Source organism: Symsagittifera roscoffensis, unplaced genomic scaffold (genome assembly GCF_963678635.1).
Source record: "Symsagittifera roscoffensis unplaced genomic scaffold, txSymRosc1.1 SCAFFOLD_929, whole genome shotgun sequence".
Classification (NCBI taxonomy): Eukaryota; Metazoa; Xenacoelomorpha; order Acoela; family Convolutidae; genus Symsagittifera; species Symsagittifera roscoffensis.
In genome coordinates, this window is record NW_026971485.1 from 1 (window position 1) to 15,858 (window position 15,858).

The 15,858-nt window shown below is 34.6% G+C and overlaps 1 protein-coding gene across 1 annotated transcript; it reads right to left on the reverse strand.

Moving 5' to 3' along the window:
• Nucleotides 1-3,037: 3,037 nt before the first annotated feature.
• LOC134856465 (rho GTPase-activating protein 32-like) lies at nt 3,038-15,191 on the reverse strand. The gene is made up of 4 exons (XM_063872735.1): nt 14,215-15,191; nt 6,355-6,951; nt 5,931-6,092; nt 3,038-4,011 (listed from the first exon to the last, which is right to left on the reverse strand). The coding sequence occupies exons 1-4, from the start codon at nt 14,407-14,409 to the stop codon at nt 3,091-3,093; spliced, it is 1,875 nt and encodes a 624-aa protein (XP_063728805.1). The 5' UTR covers nt 14,410-15,191; the 3' UTR covers nt 3,038-3,090.
• Nucleotides 15,192-15,858: the final 667 nt, after the last annotated feature.

The following is a 15,858-nucleotide window of genomic DNA, read 5'->3' on the forward strand; positions in this document are numbered from 1 at the left end:
CTCCACCCACTGTGCCGGGCCAAATGTTTGGGGCGAAAGTTTTTAGTTTGGGGGGGGGGGGGGATTTTATGGGTGGGGGTATGGGGGCGCGATGTTGAATCGTTTTACAATTTGATTAAGTGTAGGTTAGGTTTAGCTATCGTGGAGATCATACAGTCAGATCGATCTGTTTAATTTCGGCATCGATTGATAAGTTGATTAACTGTTGCAATATTATGCACGACTCTAAAAAGTGAAAAAAAAACTTTTTAAACTATTTTGAACTGACTATAACTATTTTTTAGTTCGATGAAACACAAGGTGAAAATCGATTTTTTTCTCCTTTTGTTGTCTGAGGGCGACGTGGGAATCGATAATATTGACAATATTTTAAACCACTAAAACACATAAAAATTGATCTTTTTTTTCACTTTAATCAGATCCAATTGACTAGTCGTAAGACAAGGCAAAATCCTGGCTGTTCCGACAGCCTTTTTATGTGTAATCGAATAACCATCAGTCGAAAATTTGTGTAGTGAAAAATGGATACAAACATTTCATTCGCCCGATTTCAATTTGGATCGACTTTGTATTGCGTAAACATTTGCCAAGCATAAATAGGTTGCGTTACGCGTTCAATATCTCGAAAAAAACTTCACAGTGCGCATAAATTAGTCCAGATTTTGCCCATTTTGGCATTTTTCAAATCATAAGAACTTTATAAAGTTAAATTGAAATTACGCGAGCGTTTTCATTTGAACTGAAGGGGTCGATTTCTTAGGTTATAAAATTTACTTTGGTACAACTGGTTTTTTTCGATTGACATTTGACAAAATTACCCGCCCCTCCCACAGAAAAAAGATTTCACATTTTTTGAAAATCGGAACAATTAGCTCTCTACTTTAATGCTAATTTTTTTAAACTTTTTTATTTCAGATGTTTGAGTTTGATACTTTTGTCGTTTATGCGAGCAATCTGTTATAAATTTTAAACTTTTGACTGGTTGTACATATTCATTTTTTGGGAAGGGCATGATTCCCATTGACTTTTCCATGCTCAACCTTCAAGAAGATTTAAAAATAGGCGACCAGACTTTGAATTACCCCACTTCATTTTTTGCTAGGATTGCACAAAAAATATCCAAAAACGCTCAAAAGTGGAACAAATTGATTTCGTTTTCGAAATCAAAATCTGCAATACATTCATGTTGTCAAAAAACGATCGTCATACAATTTTCATTCATGGAAAAAAAATTTTACCACCTAACTTCTTACTATTCCATAAAAAACTGCATAAAACAGCATGATTAGCATTTTTTCTTGAAAAAAATTGTATGACTAACGTTTCTTTTTTATGAACTTTTTTTATGAGAAAACCAATAAGTGTGTAGCTTGTTTCAAAAGACTGGTGTGTTGGCGGACTTTAGAATGACGAATCATGAGAATATTGTCTGGATTAAGAAAACTCAACCACAGCCTACGCGCAGTCTTACGTCAATCAATCAAGTATGAATCAATTTTTTCCTTTTTTTTTCATAACTGTTACTCACAATCTGTGGAAGACTTTCATTTCATATTTTTTGCCGGTCCCCAGCCAATCGGTTTAGGTATCAAAAATGCTATCAAAAAAGCTCAGTAACGATAAATGACCGGATCGTCGTTTTTATTGTATTATGAGAAATTTTTTTCGTTCCGACCTTTTGAAGTTGTATTCGGATCTGTTTTAGTTTGTTCTTTTTTTCATTTTTTTTTCATGCAAAATAAAGTACTATAAATTTTCATTGGAATGGGCTGAACATGAGAGAAAATTGTATTTTTTGTTCCGACCAATTGAAAAGGAGGAGGAAACTTATATTCGGATGTGTTTGAATTTTTTCTTTTTTTTTCAATTTTGTTTTCCACGCAAAATTGATTATCACAAAAAAATTACTGAAATGAGTTAAGGATGATATATCGGATGATTTATACTTGGGGACGATATATCATAACAAAGCCCTTTCAGTCGTGATTCGAACGAAATTAAAAAGAAAATTCTCAATGTTGAGAAAAGCGGTTTGAATTTTAGATTTTTGGGTCAATTTTGAGATAATAAGGTGAGGGTGCAGGCTTAAAATAGCTCATTTAGGTTAAGTTAAGCCGTGAAAGCTTAACTTTACTCAACTAAAATTTTTGAGGGTAAAAGTTTTAATAATTGTTTCACGATTTTTTTTCTAGCCATTTTTCTTTAAAATCTGTTTTCCAATTGACCTTCGGATTTGCTTAATTTCTTTGTTTTGCTTAGAATTTTTTCATCACGCCACACAAAAAAAACGACGCTAATTTGAAAAAAAAATGTTTGTATTTTTAAGATTTTGGTCAGATCATTCTGTGCTACTTGCACAGTAACCGGCTATCCTTGTGTTCATATGGCAAGGAGGCCTCTGTTTGACAAAGTCACCTGTTTGTTTTGAACACAATTACGTTTTTTTGTTAAGTTTACGAACAAAATTAAGTTTAATTGACAAATCATAGATCTGACATCCAAGAAAATTGTATGACTAGCGTTTTCGCCATGCAAAATACAATCAACTTGAGACCAACAAAAAGGTCTTTAATTCAAGAAAAAACGGCAATACGTTTGTTGAAATTTACTAAAAACAAATTTGAAGGTTATTTCGCAGTTTTTTCTTCATATGGAATTGTGCTTGTGATCCAATTTCCTTGGATGGAAAATGTTTGATAAATTTTTCTCTAGACTTTATTTATAGAATTATATGAGAAGCATTTTTTGTATGGAGGTCCACCTGCATATCTGCAAGAACATTAACTTTTCATTTTTTGTTATCCAGATGTTTAAGTCCAGTGCTACATTTTTGTGTTGTGTTTTGAACTCTTAATTTGGATGTGAAATTGCGTTAGTTTTTTCATAAAATTTCGTTCAGTTCTGATTTTCTAAGTTTCTCCGATTTCTAGATAATTTTTCGAGGATTATTTGTGTTTTCATTGTGCCTCAACGTTTCTGCATAGACTCTAGGTCGCGTTTGCAAAAAAAACACTAATATTTGAAAATTAATCTACGTTACATATAGTTCTGGTGAGACTTAAAAATAAATAGTTGAAAGTGGAATGAGTTTCAGAAGTTCAACTGATGCGTTCTTCCTCCGCCTAAGTTGATCATGCTGTAGCTTCGTTTGCTCATATCAAGAGGGTCCAAATTTGTGTCGAATATAGCCGGAGCATTTTCTATGATAAAAACCAGAAGTGCGTTCTGCGCTTTGATTGGCGCAATCGTCTCTTGGACATCGTTTGAAGCATTTATCACGTGGGGAAACAAGCTTGGCGCCCAAACTCGGGCCAAATTTTCAGCATCCATATTCGTTTTCTCAACGTGAACAATTAGCTTCCTAAAATGCGTGATCAAAAGAAGTAAGGTTGACCTATGAATTGGGTGCATTTGTTTGATAATTCTGCGAAGAGACTTCGTAAAAATTTCAGCATTAGCCGAACTTTGCATGTTTTGCAAATATTTTTTGTGCAAGTTAAGCATGATCTCGTAACATTCAGCTGTTATAACAGGTTCCGAAAGGTCGCGGAATAACTGCTTAATGAAGGACGCAACACATAGCACGTCTGTTGGATTTTCGCAGAAATCCCTCAGTTCCGAAATGGACTTCGGGAAAGTTCTGCCCCAGAAATGCTCGTTGAGTTGAGCCAGACGTCTCACTCTGCAGCTTTTGCGGTACACTCCTTGTGTTAGACAGTGTATTCTGACGAACTCAGTGCACATTTCAGCAATCGCCGGGTACTCCCATCCTTGGTGAGTTAGCTGCTGTAGACTAGCTCTGTCTTGATATAATGAGCGATTTTTAAGCTCGTCGAATTTGGGTCGGGACTCCATTCGCTTTTTGAGGAGCAGCACGTTTTTGCCGAATATGCTGGAGACGTGTTTGGCGTTGGCACTGGTGTTGTTGTAGCCGGTCTTCCGGATGAAGTACTTTTCCAAGTCGACCGTGCTGTTGAGGATTTTGATGCTGTCGAAAGGGAAGTATCCTACCTGAAAAAAAACCAACCAAATTCAGTAAACTTGTTGCTTTACAGTTTATTTTTGAGTCGACGAAACATTAAATAAACAGAAGCTTAATCTAGTTCAATTCAACAAGGTTAAATTTTAGGGGGATTTGTATTTTTTTGCCAAATACCTGAAAGAATAATTTGACAATAGAAAACTTATGGTTTGCATCACAAAAAAGTTTGAATGTTTGTTTTTGCACATTTGGATTACAATACTACATAAAATATAATAGTATATAATATTATAGTATTATGTTATAATATAGTATACATAAAATAATACTACTAGTGTACAATAGAAACACACTAGTGACTTGCAATATAAAGATTGAATTTTCACTTCAAGTTTGTCTAAAAACCAAAAATTACGAGACGGAACTGTGTAGTTTTGAATGGTTCGCGAATTCTAAAACAAGGCTAAACGAAGCTGTGTAGCGGAACCTGCAAAATGGTTAATTTTTAATGAACTTTTTACTGTTGTGGAATCTAGAGACAGGTGGTTACAATAATTTAACGCTAAAAATGCTCACTGAAGGAGCAAAATTTGTCGAATGCACAACAAAACTTGTCGAAGCTAGAAATATTTGCGGAACTCGTCATTAAACAATCAAACAGGTTTGTAGTGGCCTGCGATGTCGCGGAATCAACATTTTGTGAGCGGAATTCGGATTTTGCAGCGGAACCTGCTATTTGAAAAAGTTCCAGATTGATCAAAACTCAATTTCAATTATCCGAAAGAACGTGAAAAACAAACTCCTGGAAGTTTTTTATAATTAAAAAATCTGGAAGGTTTTTAAAACGGTAGAACCAAAAAAATTAGTCACCCAAGGTGTTAAGATTTGTTATTGGATTCCACTGATGTCCATAACTATAAATTCCGCATTCTCTTTTCATATAAGCTAGTTTATAGTTCATCACTAGCTTAATTGTTCCGCTACCTTTTTATCGTTCAAACTAGAAACTGTTGGTCCGACTTTCAAAGATAGTGACGGAATATTTGCGCTCGGGTGGTTTTTTTCTCCAGACAAATTTCGACTGTTTTACTAAAAAATTTTAACAGAATTTTTTTTATATCATTCAAAATACATTGTTTGAGCAGAAAAAAATTGAGCACAAATATAAAAAGATAATTGAGCTGTGATCCTTTTTTTTCTTAATATACGGGGTTTAAAAATTGCTAATTTGGCTAAATTGGGAAAATTAACGCGCAATATAAATCGTGCTATTAATACGGTGTCAGGACAAAAGATACCATACCAAAAGCTCCCATGACAAAAGATACCATACCAAAAGATCCCTTGTATAAAAATCGCCCATACCATAAAATCCCATGCCAATTAAAAAGATCCCATGAATTATGAACAAAAATCATGATCAAAGTGTAAGCAGAAATAAATCTAGAGTAATAAGCCGACAAATTTGCGTTATTTGTAATTAATTTTTGGTTCGTTTACAATTTGGTGGTGGATTTAATTAAAAAATTTTCATTTGATTGGAGGATTGCCTCCGGATTCCAGAGACTCACTTGCACGAGCCGCCTTATGAGATTTTTTTGGGCCTAATAATCAAATTTAAAATGTTTTTTTTTTGACACCAAGATTTTTTTATACGTTTTCTAGTATTGATAAAATCATGACGGAAAGATCTGTAATAGTATTTATCACTCGACCTCATCTTTTTTTGTAACTGATTTTGAATGGGAAAATTTCTTGCCTTGTACAAAAAGCATGTCTTGTACAAAAATTCTCCCTGTTTCCGGTGGTTGGAACAAATTATTTTCACAAGCTTTAAGGGAGCTCCGTTTCATTAAAAAAATTCTAATACAAACTCTAAAGCAAACCACTTTTCCCACGCTCATTATCAAATCACGGATCAAAGTTTAAGATTAGAAGTTTCACTAACTGTCATGGATCGACGCTGGCTGTTCTCCCCTCCTCCGATGTTTTTTCCAAACCACCAAATAGACTCATCTGGTCTACAGATTCTTGTTACTATAATCTGGTCACGCAACTTCATGTCAATCTCATTTCTGCACTTTGCATCGTACTCGTGAACACATTCGCCCTGAAACAGTTAGCTGTATTGTTTTCTATAGCTAACTGCAACTTGGCATCAATATCGGTGACTTTGAGAACTTGAATCGGTCACAAGCATTGGTCGAAAAAAATCAAGAAAACTGTCAAAAATTTCGCGGTAAGAGTTTTTAAATATTTGCAAACTTTCTCAAAATCAAAAAGTTTAAAATCTTTTGTTTTTGAAAAAAAGACTTGTTTAAATTAGCTTATTATGAAAGGATAATCGCTGGCTTATTTTCTTTATAACTAACTTGAATCAATCCGGGCTCGTTGAATGCCCGGCGAGCCGAGTTGTAGTAATTTCCGAATGGGTCCAGGCAAAACCACTTAAGGGCTTTATTGCAACGAATCAATGTCGTCTTTTTCTTCGTTTTATTGATCAAATCTATGTATTCGCGCAATTTTTGTTCAATCTCTATCACCGAACTATCTTCTGAAAAATTGATCTGATGTTGTAGTATACTTTCTAGAGACGGCAGCAATGTTAAAGCTCGGCTTCTTGACTCGCTGTCCAGCATTCTATTCGTCGGCGACACTCGTTTGCTTTCGTCATAACAGTTATGAAGATGGTGATCAAGTTTTATAAAATCGTAAATACTTCTTCTAATTGTGAACGATGTAGTCGTGCGTCGACGAACGGCAGTCGTCACTCGGATTTCATAGCTGTCGGCCGCATTCGGAGTTCTCCGTTCCTCGTACTCGTTTTCGGAGAGGGGAATGAGTTCCAAAGTCACATTGTCCAGTTGCAGTTTGTCGAATATGTGGTGACCTTGAATTAGTCGAACGTTTGAGTTGTCGTTGTCGTTGTTATTTTGGTCGTTTTGGCCTGCTTTTATCTCAGAGAGCTCCTAAAAACCATAAAATTGAAAATAATAACCGATGAGTGGCGTTGATGAAAGAAACTCCTATTATTCGCTGCAGTAGAGATTTTAACAGAAATGATTTCAAGAACGAAATTTTGCTTTGCTGAGACCATAGGCGAACAAATCAAATATTTGATATTTTTCTACAACTAAAAAGTAATGACTCATACCTTCAGCGATAAAATTATTAGATGGTTGATCTTAAAAGCTCCTGTTTAAATTTTGCTGCAATAATTCAAAAAAACTTGCTAAGTCTTAAAAAATTTTTTGCAAGAGCATTGGCAAAGTGGTGCTCTCCATATGAATAAGAGCAGTATGGATCATTGCTCAAGAGTGAGAAAACGTTCACCAGCTCCAGAAAAAAAACAAATAAGTTAAAACAAGTGCACAGTAGAGGCTGTTCGCAAGGAACTGGAAATCTTTTGAGCAAGGTACTTTCCTAAGTAATGGCTTTTGAGACTTCATCGATGATAAAGCCAATGCCGATCTCTGAATCTTAATCGACTACCGACCGAAGTCAACACTGTTATAACGTCTGAAGTCGATGAAATATTGCATGCGAAATAATTCACTCACCAAGACAGCGCGGAAAGAGAAGATCGAAAAACGGGGTCTCATCTTCCCTTTAGATTTGAAATTGAATTCAGATAGAACACAAAGAACGAATAATTGAGATGCATACGAAACAACTGAAACTATTCGAATTTAGAAGAGTCCCAAATTTCTTCGTGACCAAGTTATGATTTTGAGCGTTTTTCAAGAAAGGAAGGCAGCAACGTTTCAAACAGACATCAAATACCATTGACTGTGTTTGCAAACCCGCATACAATGAGGTCAACCAACAAAAACCTACTTCAAAACACAAATAAAATGCAATAAATACCTAAATGTCTTTTCATATTTGCATAAATGAAGTACCAATAGACATTATAGGTAATTACTATAAAAGTGAGTTATGACTGGAGTGTATAACTCATAGAGTAATTTCGGATAGGGTACACCGTCTGCTCGTCACGCTATCTTATTTTCGGCCGGATAGATTCGTGCAACTTCTTAGTCTAATACCGATCCTAATCTTACTCTTATACTATCTAGTCTCAGGTTGTTTAACTAGTCTCTGCTAGGCTCAATAGATCTAGGGTATACTGGTTTATTGCGGCTGCTGAAGTGCTCGGGAGAGTCCAACTAATTTCTAAGTTAAATTCAAATCTCTCTGGTGCTGAAATTACAAGTAACTTCAGCACTTACAAATAAGTGGGTTGTTAGTTAGATGGATCATGATTGGTTAATATTAAATACTTTACATTGGTAAAATATCTAAATTATCCAATCATAAAATGTAGTCTAGATCAGGTTCCACCCATCCGGGTTTTACAGAGTTTTTTAGAATAGTTCTTCTGCAATTCGAAGGATGGATGATGGACGTTGGTGTTTGGCGAACATCATATTTCTTCTGTTTCCTCTTTGTTAAAGAAGTTCCAGGAAGCTGGAGTTAGAGACATAAGACGTTGTGTCTTCTAGTGACAACGACTAAGTCTTTGCAACAAACTCAAATCTGATTTCAGAATGGTTTGCTATGTCAGGTTTTTCTGTTCTGCGTGGAGATTGTGCGTGGAGGGGATGCCTGGTTACTCGGATCTGTACGTTTACTTGAACATCGAGGTGGTCATTGGTCTAGTTCAATGAAGTCCTTTTCTGCGAAGTCAAGTCGTACTCTAAATCCTTTGAGTTGTGATTGTGAGTGGCATATCGATTGTGGTTGGTCATTCTCTCTCGAGTGTAGTGGGGTCGTTTTGTCTTTAGATGTTCGTCCTTGGTGTTGTATTCTGATCTATGTATTGCATAATGTAATTTACATTTTATAAAACATTTATTAGTTTAATATTTTTTAATTATGATTTTAGTTAGTTGTTTTCACAAAAGCTTTTTGTTTTAGTTCGGTTATTTTGAAGAGTTACTCACACTTGAGTAGCTCTTATTAAAAATAGAGGTGTGGTCACAAAGCGTGGATGTAGCGCGGTGGGTTAGGCCGGCTATAGAGCATGCTCAGGACGTCCTTCCTGGTGGGTTAGGCCAGGAGTGGGAGTATGATTTCATGCGGTTTTTGTGAGGGGTCCTGTTATGTGACAACGTTTTATGTTGGGTTTGTTGTGGTTTTTCTTATGTCTTGTTGGTTATGTCCTTTTTCCAAAAAGCAAATTGTTCGTGGTATGGGTTTGTCTTTCGACTTTTTTGTGTTTTATTATTTCTTTCTTAGACTTTATAATAGTCTTCAAAAGAATAAATTATCCAGTTTTAAACTGGGTTAATCCGGTTTGGGTACCGTTGGTTTCCTTTTCTTAGTCATGCTGTTATGCTATGTGTTGTGGTGTTTAGTAAGCTGCATTGGTTAGTTTTGTTTAGTATATAATTCCTTTCCAACCGGGTTAAAGGAAAGTTTAAAACGTGTTATCTTGTGTTAGAGTTATCGAGTGTGAAAGCTTGAAACTGAAATTCATTATTTTAAACAATTCTTCGTGGGCGAGCTGTGCGAGTGTGGATAGAATGTCTGTGCGAATGAATGAAAATATCAAAAGGTTAGTACTGCATTTGCATTTTATTAATTTACTGCATAGAATTTGGAAATTTACTGCTAGTTATGGGGGAATTTTAAGTTACAAATTTTCATCATAATTAGATTTACTGCTTGTGGGGAAAATTTTAGAAATGAATTTACTGCATTGGTATTAAATTTATAAATTTATAAGTGTAAGAGATTAATAGAAATTTTGAAATCTGTTTGATGAAATTTGCGATTTTTATTTGTCTTTTGTTTCGTTATTATTTTTCTTTTTAGTGTTTGTCGTTTTGTTCGAATGTATCCAACTGTTTGTGTATGAGGTGTGATTACAAGGTCGTATTTTTTGTTATCTATTTCACAATTGTGTAAAACAATTGTTTGTTTATTTCCTAGGTTTTTAAATGACATAAGGTTTAGGATGACGGATGCAAAAGGTTGTTAAATGGTTTCTATTTTCCTAAACTGTTAGTTCTTACGATTTTTTGGTTAGCTTAACCTGGGTCTATTTGTTCAGGGTTGGAGAGAAAAGTATATCGATTCCGAAGAATGATTTTATACTTTCTCGTGGCTAGTATAAGTTAAAGTGTTAACTTACTTAATCTTACTTAGGGGTAGTGATTGTGTTCAAGGGTTGGAGAATAGTAAATCGATCCACAAGGTTCAGGTATAATTAGAACGCGAGTAGTTCGTTAGATACTATTTTAAACTTACTAAGTCTAAGATTTATCCTGGGTCTGGTAAGAGGGGGGGGTCAAGTGAAGGATGAATAACCGAAGTTCTTCACTGTTTATCCTAATTTGAATGATTAGTTTTGTTTAAAAATTTCTATTAGTCTTAGGTCTTTAGAAAGGGTTGGGTAGTGAATCGACGTTTGAGGTCGTTAGACACTAATTAAGTGGGTGGGGGAGAACAAAGTTGTTCTGTTTGATCCAAGGATAAGCCTTGATGATCAAATTTGAAATTTAATTAAGTAGAAAATGATTTAAGATCCAAGGATAAGCCTTGATGATCTGGTTTTAAAATTAAGTGAATTTAAGTTTTAATAAAATTTTAAATGTGTGTAAAGGAAAGATTTAGTGTTTTGATGATATTAGTGGGTTTATGATTGCTGTTATGTTTTAGATGATGGAGCTGGAACAACAGGATGATTTATGATTACTAACCATTTATTGTCATGCTACTAATTTTTATTTTTATTTTTCAATAAATATTTTTCAAACATGTTTTGTATATTACTGCAGAGTTTTAGGAAAACGATCTTAGATCTTTTTATCAATCGTTATTGTATATTAATAATTTTGTTTAGCGCCTGAAATGATTTTGAAGATTAACTTCAAGGTTTTATGTTTGCAAATGAAAATCTAAATTCATTGCCAGTAGTATTCTAAATATAAAAGTTTGTTCTGGTTTTTGCCTAACTATCATATAGCTATATGGCAAATTTCTACTTTGTCGTATGTCGTCTCTGGTTCGAGGTCTTCTTCCAATTCCGGGTAGTTCTGTTATGGTTCGGAATATTGGCTCTGATCTATTGAGTCGTAGAGACATTTCGATTAAATTATTGTCGTATAACATTTTGTAAATGTTTTTGTCTAATTTCTAATCTATTTTGGTTAATTCTAAGCTATTAAGGTCTTGTTCGAGACTTATGGTCGCACCAGATGAGTTATGACTGGAGTGTATAACTCATAGAGTAATTTCGGATAGGGTACACCGTCTGCTCGTCACGCTATCTTATTTTCGGCCGGATAGATTCGTGCAACTTCTTAGTCTAATACCGATCCTAATCTTACTCTTATACTATCTAGTCTCAGGTTGTTTAACTAGTCTCTGCTAGGCTCAATAGATCTAGGGTATACTGGTTTATTGCGGCTGCTGAAGTGCTCGGGAGAGTCCAACTAATTTCTAAGTTAAATTCAAATCTCTCTGGTGCTGAAATTACAAGTAACTTCAGCACTTACAAATAAGTGGGTTGTTAGTTAGATGGATCATGATTGGTTAATATTAAATACTTTACATTGGTAAAATATCTAAATTATCCAATCATAAAATGTAGTCTAGATCAGGTTCCAAAAGGCCACATCAGTAATTAAAATGTTTCGATCATAATGTTACACTAAAAGTACAGGATATCCGAAAAAGATGTTGATTGACACATGACGTTAAAAGTCTCACCAAAATGATTCCATATCAACTAATTTTCTTGACATTTTTTCATCTTAATTTAATATGATTTTTTACTTAACCAGCCCGGATGCTTAAGCCGGAGGTTAATTAAATAAGGTTAAACTAAACCACACTTAACCATGAGCCCATTAAACTGTGATAAATTTTCAAACCTCGCCTGACAATTTTCAGCGCAAATGCGATTTGAAACAGCTATTATATGATTACTGGGCAACATCACAGTGACCGCTCGACTGGCGTAAAAATTTAAAATCACGAAACTATATCGACTAGCATAATTTTGATAGCTTTATTTTTCAGAAATACCGAAGAAAACCGGGGAGTTAAGCAACTAACCAGCAAATGAAATTTTTTTATACAAAAATTGAAAGGCGGAGCAAGAAGCAGAATGGTCTAACAGCAGGATGAGTCCTAAAGCAGAAAAACAGAAAAATATTAACTTTTACTGAATAAAACGGGCAAATTGATAAAAATAATCATGAGAATCATCAATAATACAACGAAAATGTATAAATTATTCATCAGTGACAGTTATTGTACTTAATTTACCGATCAGCTTATAAAATTTAATATTTTTATGTTTTTCTGCTCTTGGACTCATTCTGCTCTTAGACCATTCTGCTTATTGACTGGCCACCAAAAATTGTGATCAGTCAGACCCAGACCTGCAGTGGCTTGAACCGAATACTGAGTGCCGCACAAATTTTGAAATACGTCTGAGTAAGAAAAAAACTGTGATTTATGTTTTTTTTTGCTGTAAAATGATCATATATTTGATAACATTTGACTTTTATGTATTGATTTTTGGGTGTTTTTTATTCTGTTCAATGAAACTTAACATCACATCCTTTTATAACAGGACGAGTTGCTCCAACTACACGATACGGTCGTTTTTATTTTCAATCAGTCAGATGTAAGTATTTGCTTTTCTGTTTTCATGTTAAACAATTACAATTTTGAGCGGAATAATTAAAAAGACCCAAATTTTTATGCTAGTTGACACAATTTTTGTTTTTAAAACCTTTATGCAATTCGAGTTTTATGCTATTCCATACACCGCTAACATCAATATACCGGATACCTAAGGGACTTGAAGTCGAAAATTAAGCTTCACGAGCACCAAAAAATCACTATGTTTTATCTGTAAAACCTTGCTTTTCAAAAGGTTAGGCAAACTTAGTCCATAATAAGCCTTATTCATGACAATGCATCTCTTAGAATTGACATCCCCGAATAACATCAGCCGGTTTTTGAAATGCATAAATTATAAACAAGAAAATTGCTTTCAACAGTGTTTCAGTTTTCAGCTTTCCTAAACATCATTTGGAGGTTAAAATTTTTATCACAATGCCAATAAAAAGTGAAAAGTTATCATGAAATTGAAAAATTGTTCAAAAAAAGCTTTAAATTAATCATATTTCAGGACTTAATGAGAAAACATTCGGCTTTAAGTCCCTTATTTTACGATTCGACTTCAAGTCCCGTCGGATGCCCCACCACGATACAAATTAGAGTCACTTACAGGTAAAATTTTTGATACTGCAACACCAACATTACGTTTACTAATTCGAAGAGATGACCACAACTTAGACTTTTTTGGGCAACATTCATCCTAATACCGCAATGATTCGGCTATGAGCGCATTGAGTTCGAATGTTAATTAAATAACGAATCATGGTTATTCAATTATTTTTTTCCCTAAAGGCTAGATTTTTAAAAGTAGCAGTTTTATTTATCCGGTTTTTCCATTGAAATGTACATAAAGTGTCCGAGGTAAGAAAGCGAAAAATCCTAGCCCATAAAATTTGACACAAGTCATGAGACATTAAAGAGTAGTGACCACTTGCTCCACTGCACTTACATTCAACGTGAGATGTATAGTGCGCGTGAAACAATTTTTAACATTCAAACAACTGTTACAAACTTTCGTCTGCTACGAAAGTTCCTCTGTTACGAATTGTCATCACTTACAAAACTTTAGGCATTCATTTTCACTTCTGCATTGATTTGAATTTTGGCTATTTTAGCGACAAAGCGGCATCAAATAATTTGTTTGAAACCAGAAAAGTGTACATTTTTGACATCCTCATTTTTATAGACAAAATGCTACAGTTTCTTAAAGTTAAATTATTTTTTACATTCTTTGCTTACCTTTTGCTGTTGCTTAGTTCCAAAAATCTTATCAGAGAAGTTTCTGCAATTACTCTGAAAGTTTATTTTTTAGCTGATTGCTTATGAATTGTCAACTGTTACAAATTTTTGCCTTGCTACAAGTCGTAGCTTGTTACAAAGCTTCGCTCGCGAAAAAGTCGTCGTCTGTTACGAATCGCAGCCTCACGGAAAACGAAGTGTATAAAAACAAACTTTTTGCAAGCGCTGTAGTTTTAGTTTAAAAGGCAATCTCATTCTTCAAAAACGTACCAATTATTTTCGCAGACGGCTGAACAAAAAATTCAAAAATGTTTTTCTCCGACGTCGTTCAACCTTTCTTTCAAACTCACCCTCGTCTCGTGCTGGCCCCTTTCGGCACTGTCACACCTCCGCTGCCGACAACTCTCCTCCAAATCGCCCAGCAACATGTCTTTCTTGCTCATTGCTATGTTGGAACTGCTTCTCCAACGATTAGTAATGGAATTACTCCTGGACGAGGAGGCGGCAGCGATTCCCGGATTCAAAATGTGGTTACGCGATATCATAGCTTATAAACAGCGCAAAGCACAAACACAATACAGTTTATGGCTCAAAATTAATTCCAACTCTAAACGTTTATATATATTTACATGATCGATTTGAAACAACTGCTCAGATGTGCTCAACTGAATGGTCCTTTGAGATGTTTGAAGATGCAAATAGAGGTTCAAAATAAATACTAACCGAAAGTCGATTTTGTAAGCTTATATAATCATGATTCGTTATTTAATTAACATTCGAACTCAATGCGCTCATAGCCGAATCATTGCGGTAGTAGGATGAATGTTGCCCAAAAAAGTCTAAGTTGTGGTCATCTCTTCGAATTAGTAAACGTAATATTGGTGTTGCGATTACTGAGACCTAGTCGCAATTAACTGAATGACAGCGCAATTACTCATAGAAGTTAATTCCTAAGTATAGAGGGAGAGCTGAATATATCACAGATAGTCAAGAACTTTTTTTCAGTGGAGAAGGCAAAAAATGGTTAAAAACTAAACAAATAATGCTACCTTTTTCAAAAAAGGTTGTGAAAAAATAAATGAGTAGTTACAAAGTAATTCATAACAACAACTCTTTGTCTATAGGTATGTATATGGTAAGAAAGGCAATAATATCCACTCAAATTAGCTTTTTAATATGAAAAAAAATGAAGCTAAAAGCCTTAAAATAAGAGCGGAAATGAATGCCTTTAACGTGAAATCACTTTCTAATATTAGAAATAACACATTTCCTTTACTACGCTATAAGCTACTCTATAAATGTTCCTTGGCAACCAGGTAAAATAGAACTTTACGTCCCCTTCACACGAAATTTGAAACTGCTCTTGGTCTTCAATTTGGCGGCTCAACAAATGTTTTGTACCAACGTTCTGCCGCTTTACCTAAATAAACTCTAAGGAGTGCATTAATCTTCCAGAAAGTTAGTAGCAGGCGCAGATAAAGGATTTTCTCGAGGGCTTGGGTTTTCAAATTTTTCATCGACTTTTTTAAGTCGACCAGTTTTCTTTTCTAAGCTCTCCCAAAACATTTTAAAAAAACCTGTTTTGACAGCATTTTTTGCTCCGCAGAGACGAACTTCAGAAAACAGGTCAAAAATCACAACTTTAGGCAGTTTTTTGGAAAAAATTTTGCTTCTTTTTGCACGCATTCCTTCAAAATCAGTGTATCTTGGTCCCGAAGGCGTATTTCAAAAATTTGTAAATTAACTGAAATTAGGACGATTTATCCACAAGAAAAAAGTAGGGACTAAGTATATTGCGCGTTAACTATCCCAATTTTAATTTAAGTCATCAAAACAATCTCAATGTTCAACACCTCCAGCACTTTGCAAAAGTTAATTGCTGGTTAAATTTCCTCTACTGAGCCCTGGGTAATAAATTTTTCACAAAGTATGAAAAAAAAATTCATATAGGTCAGGTTCAATATGAATTCATTTCTCAACTAGGGTTAAAAGTC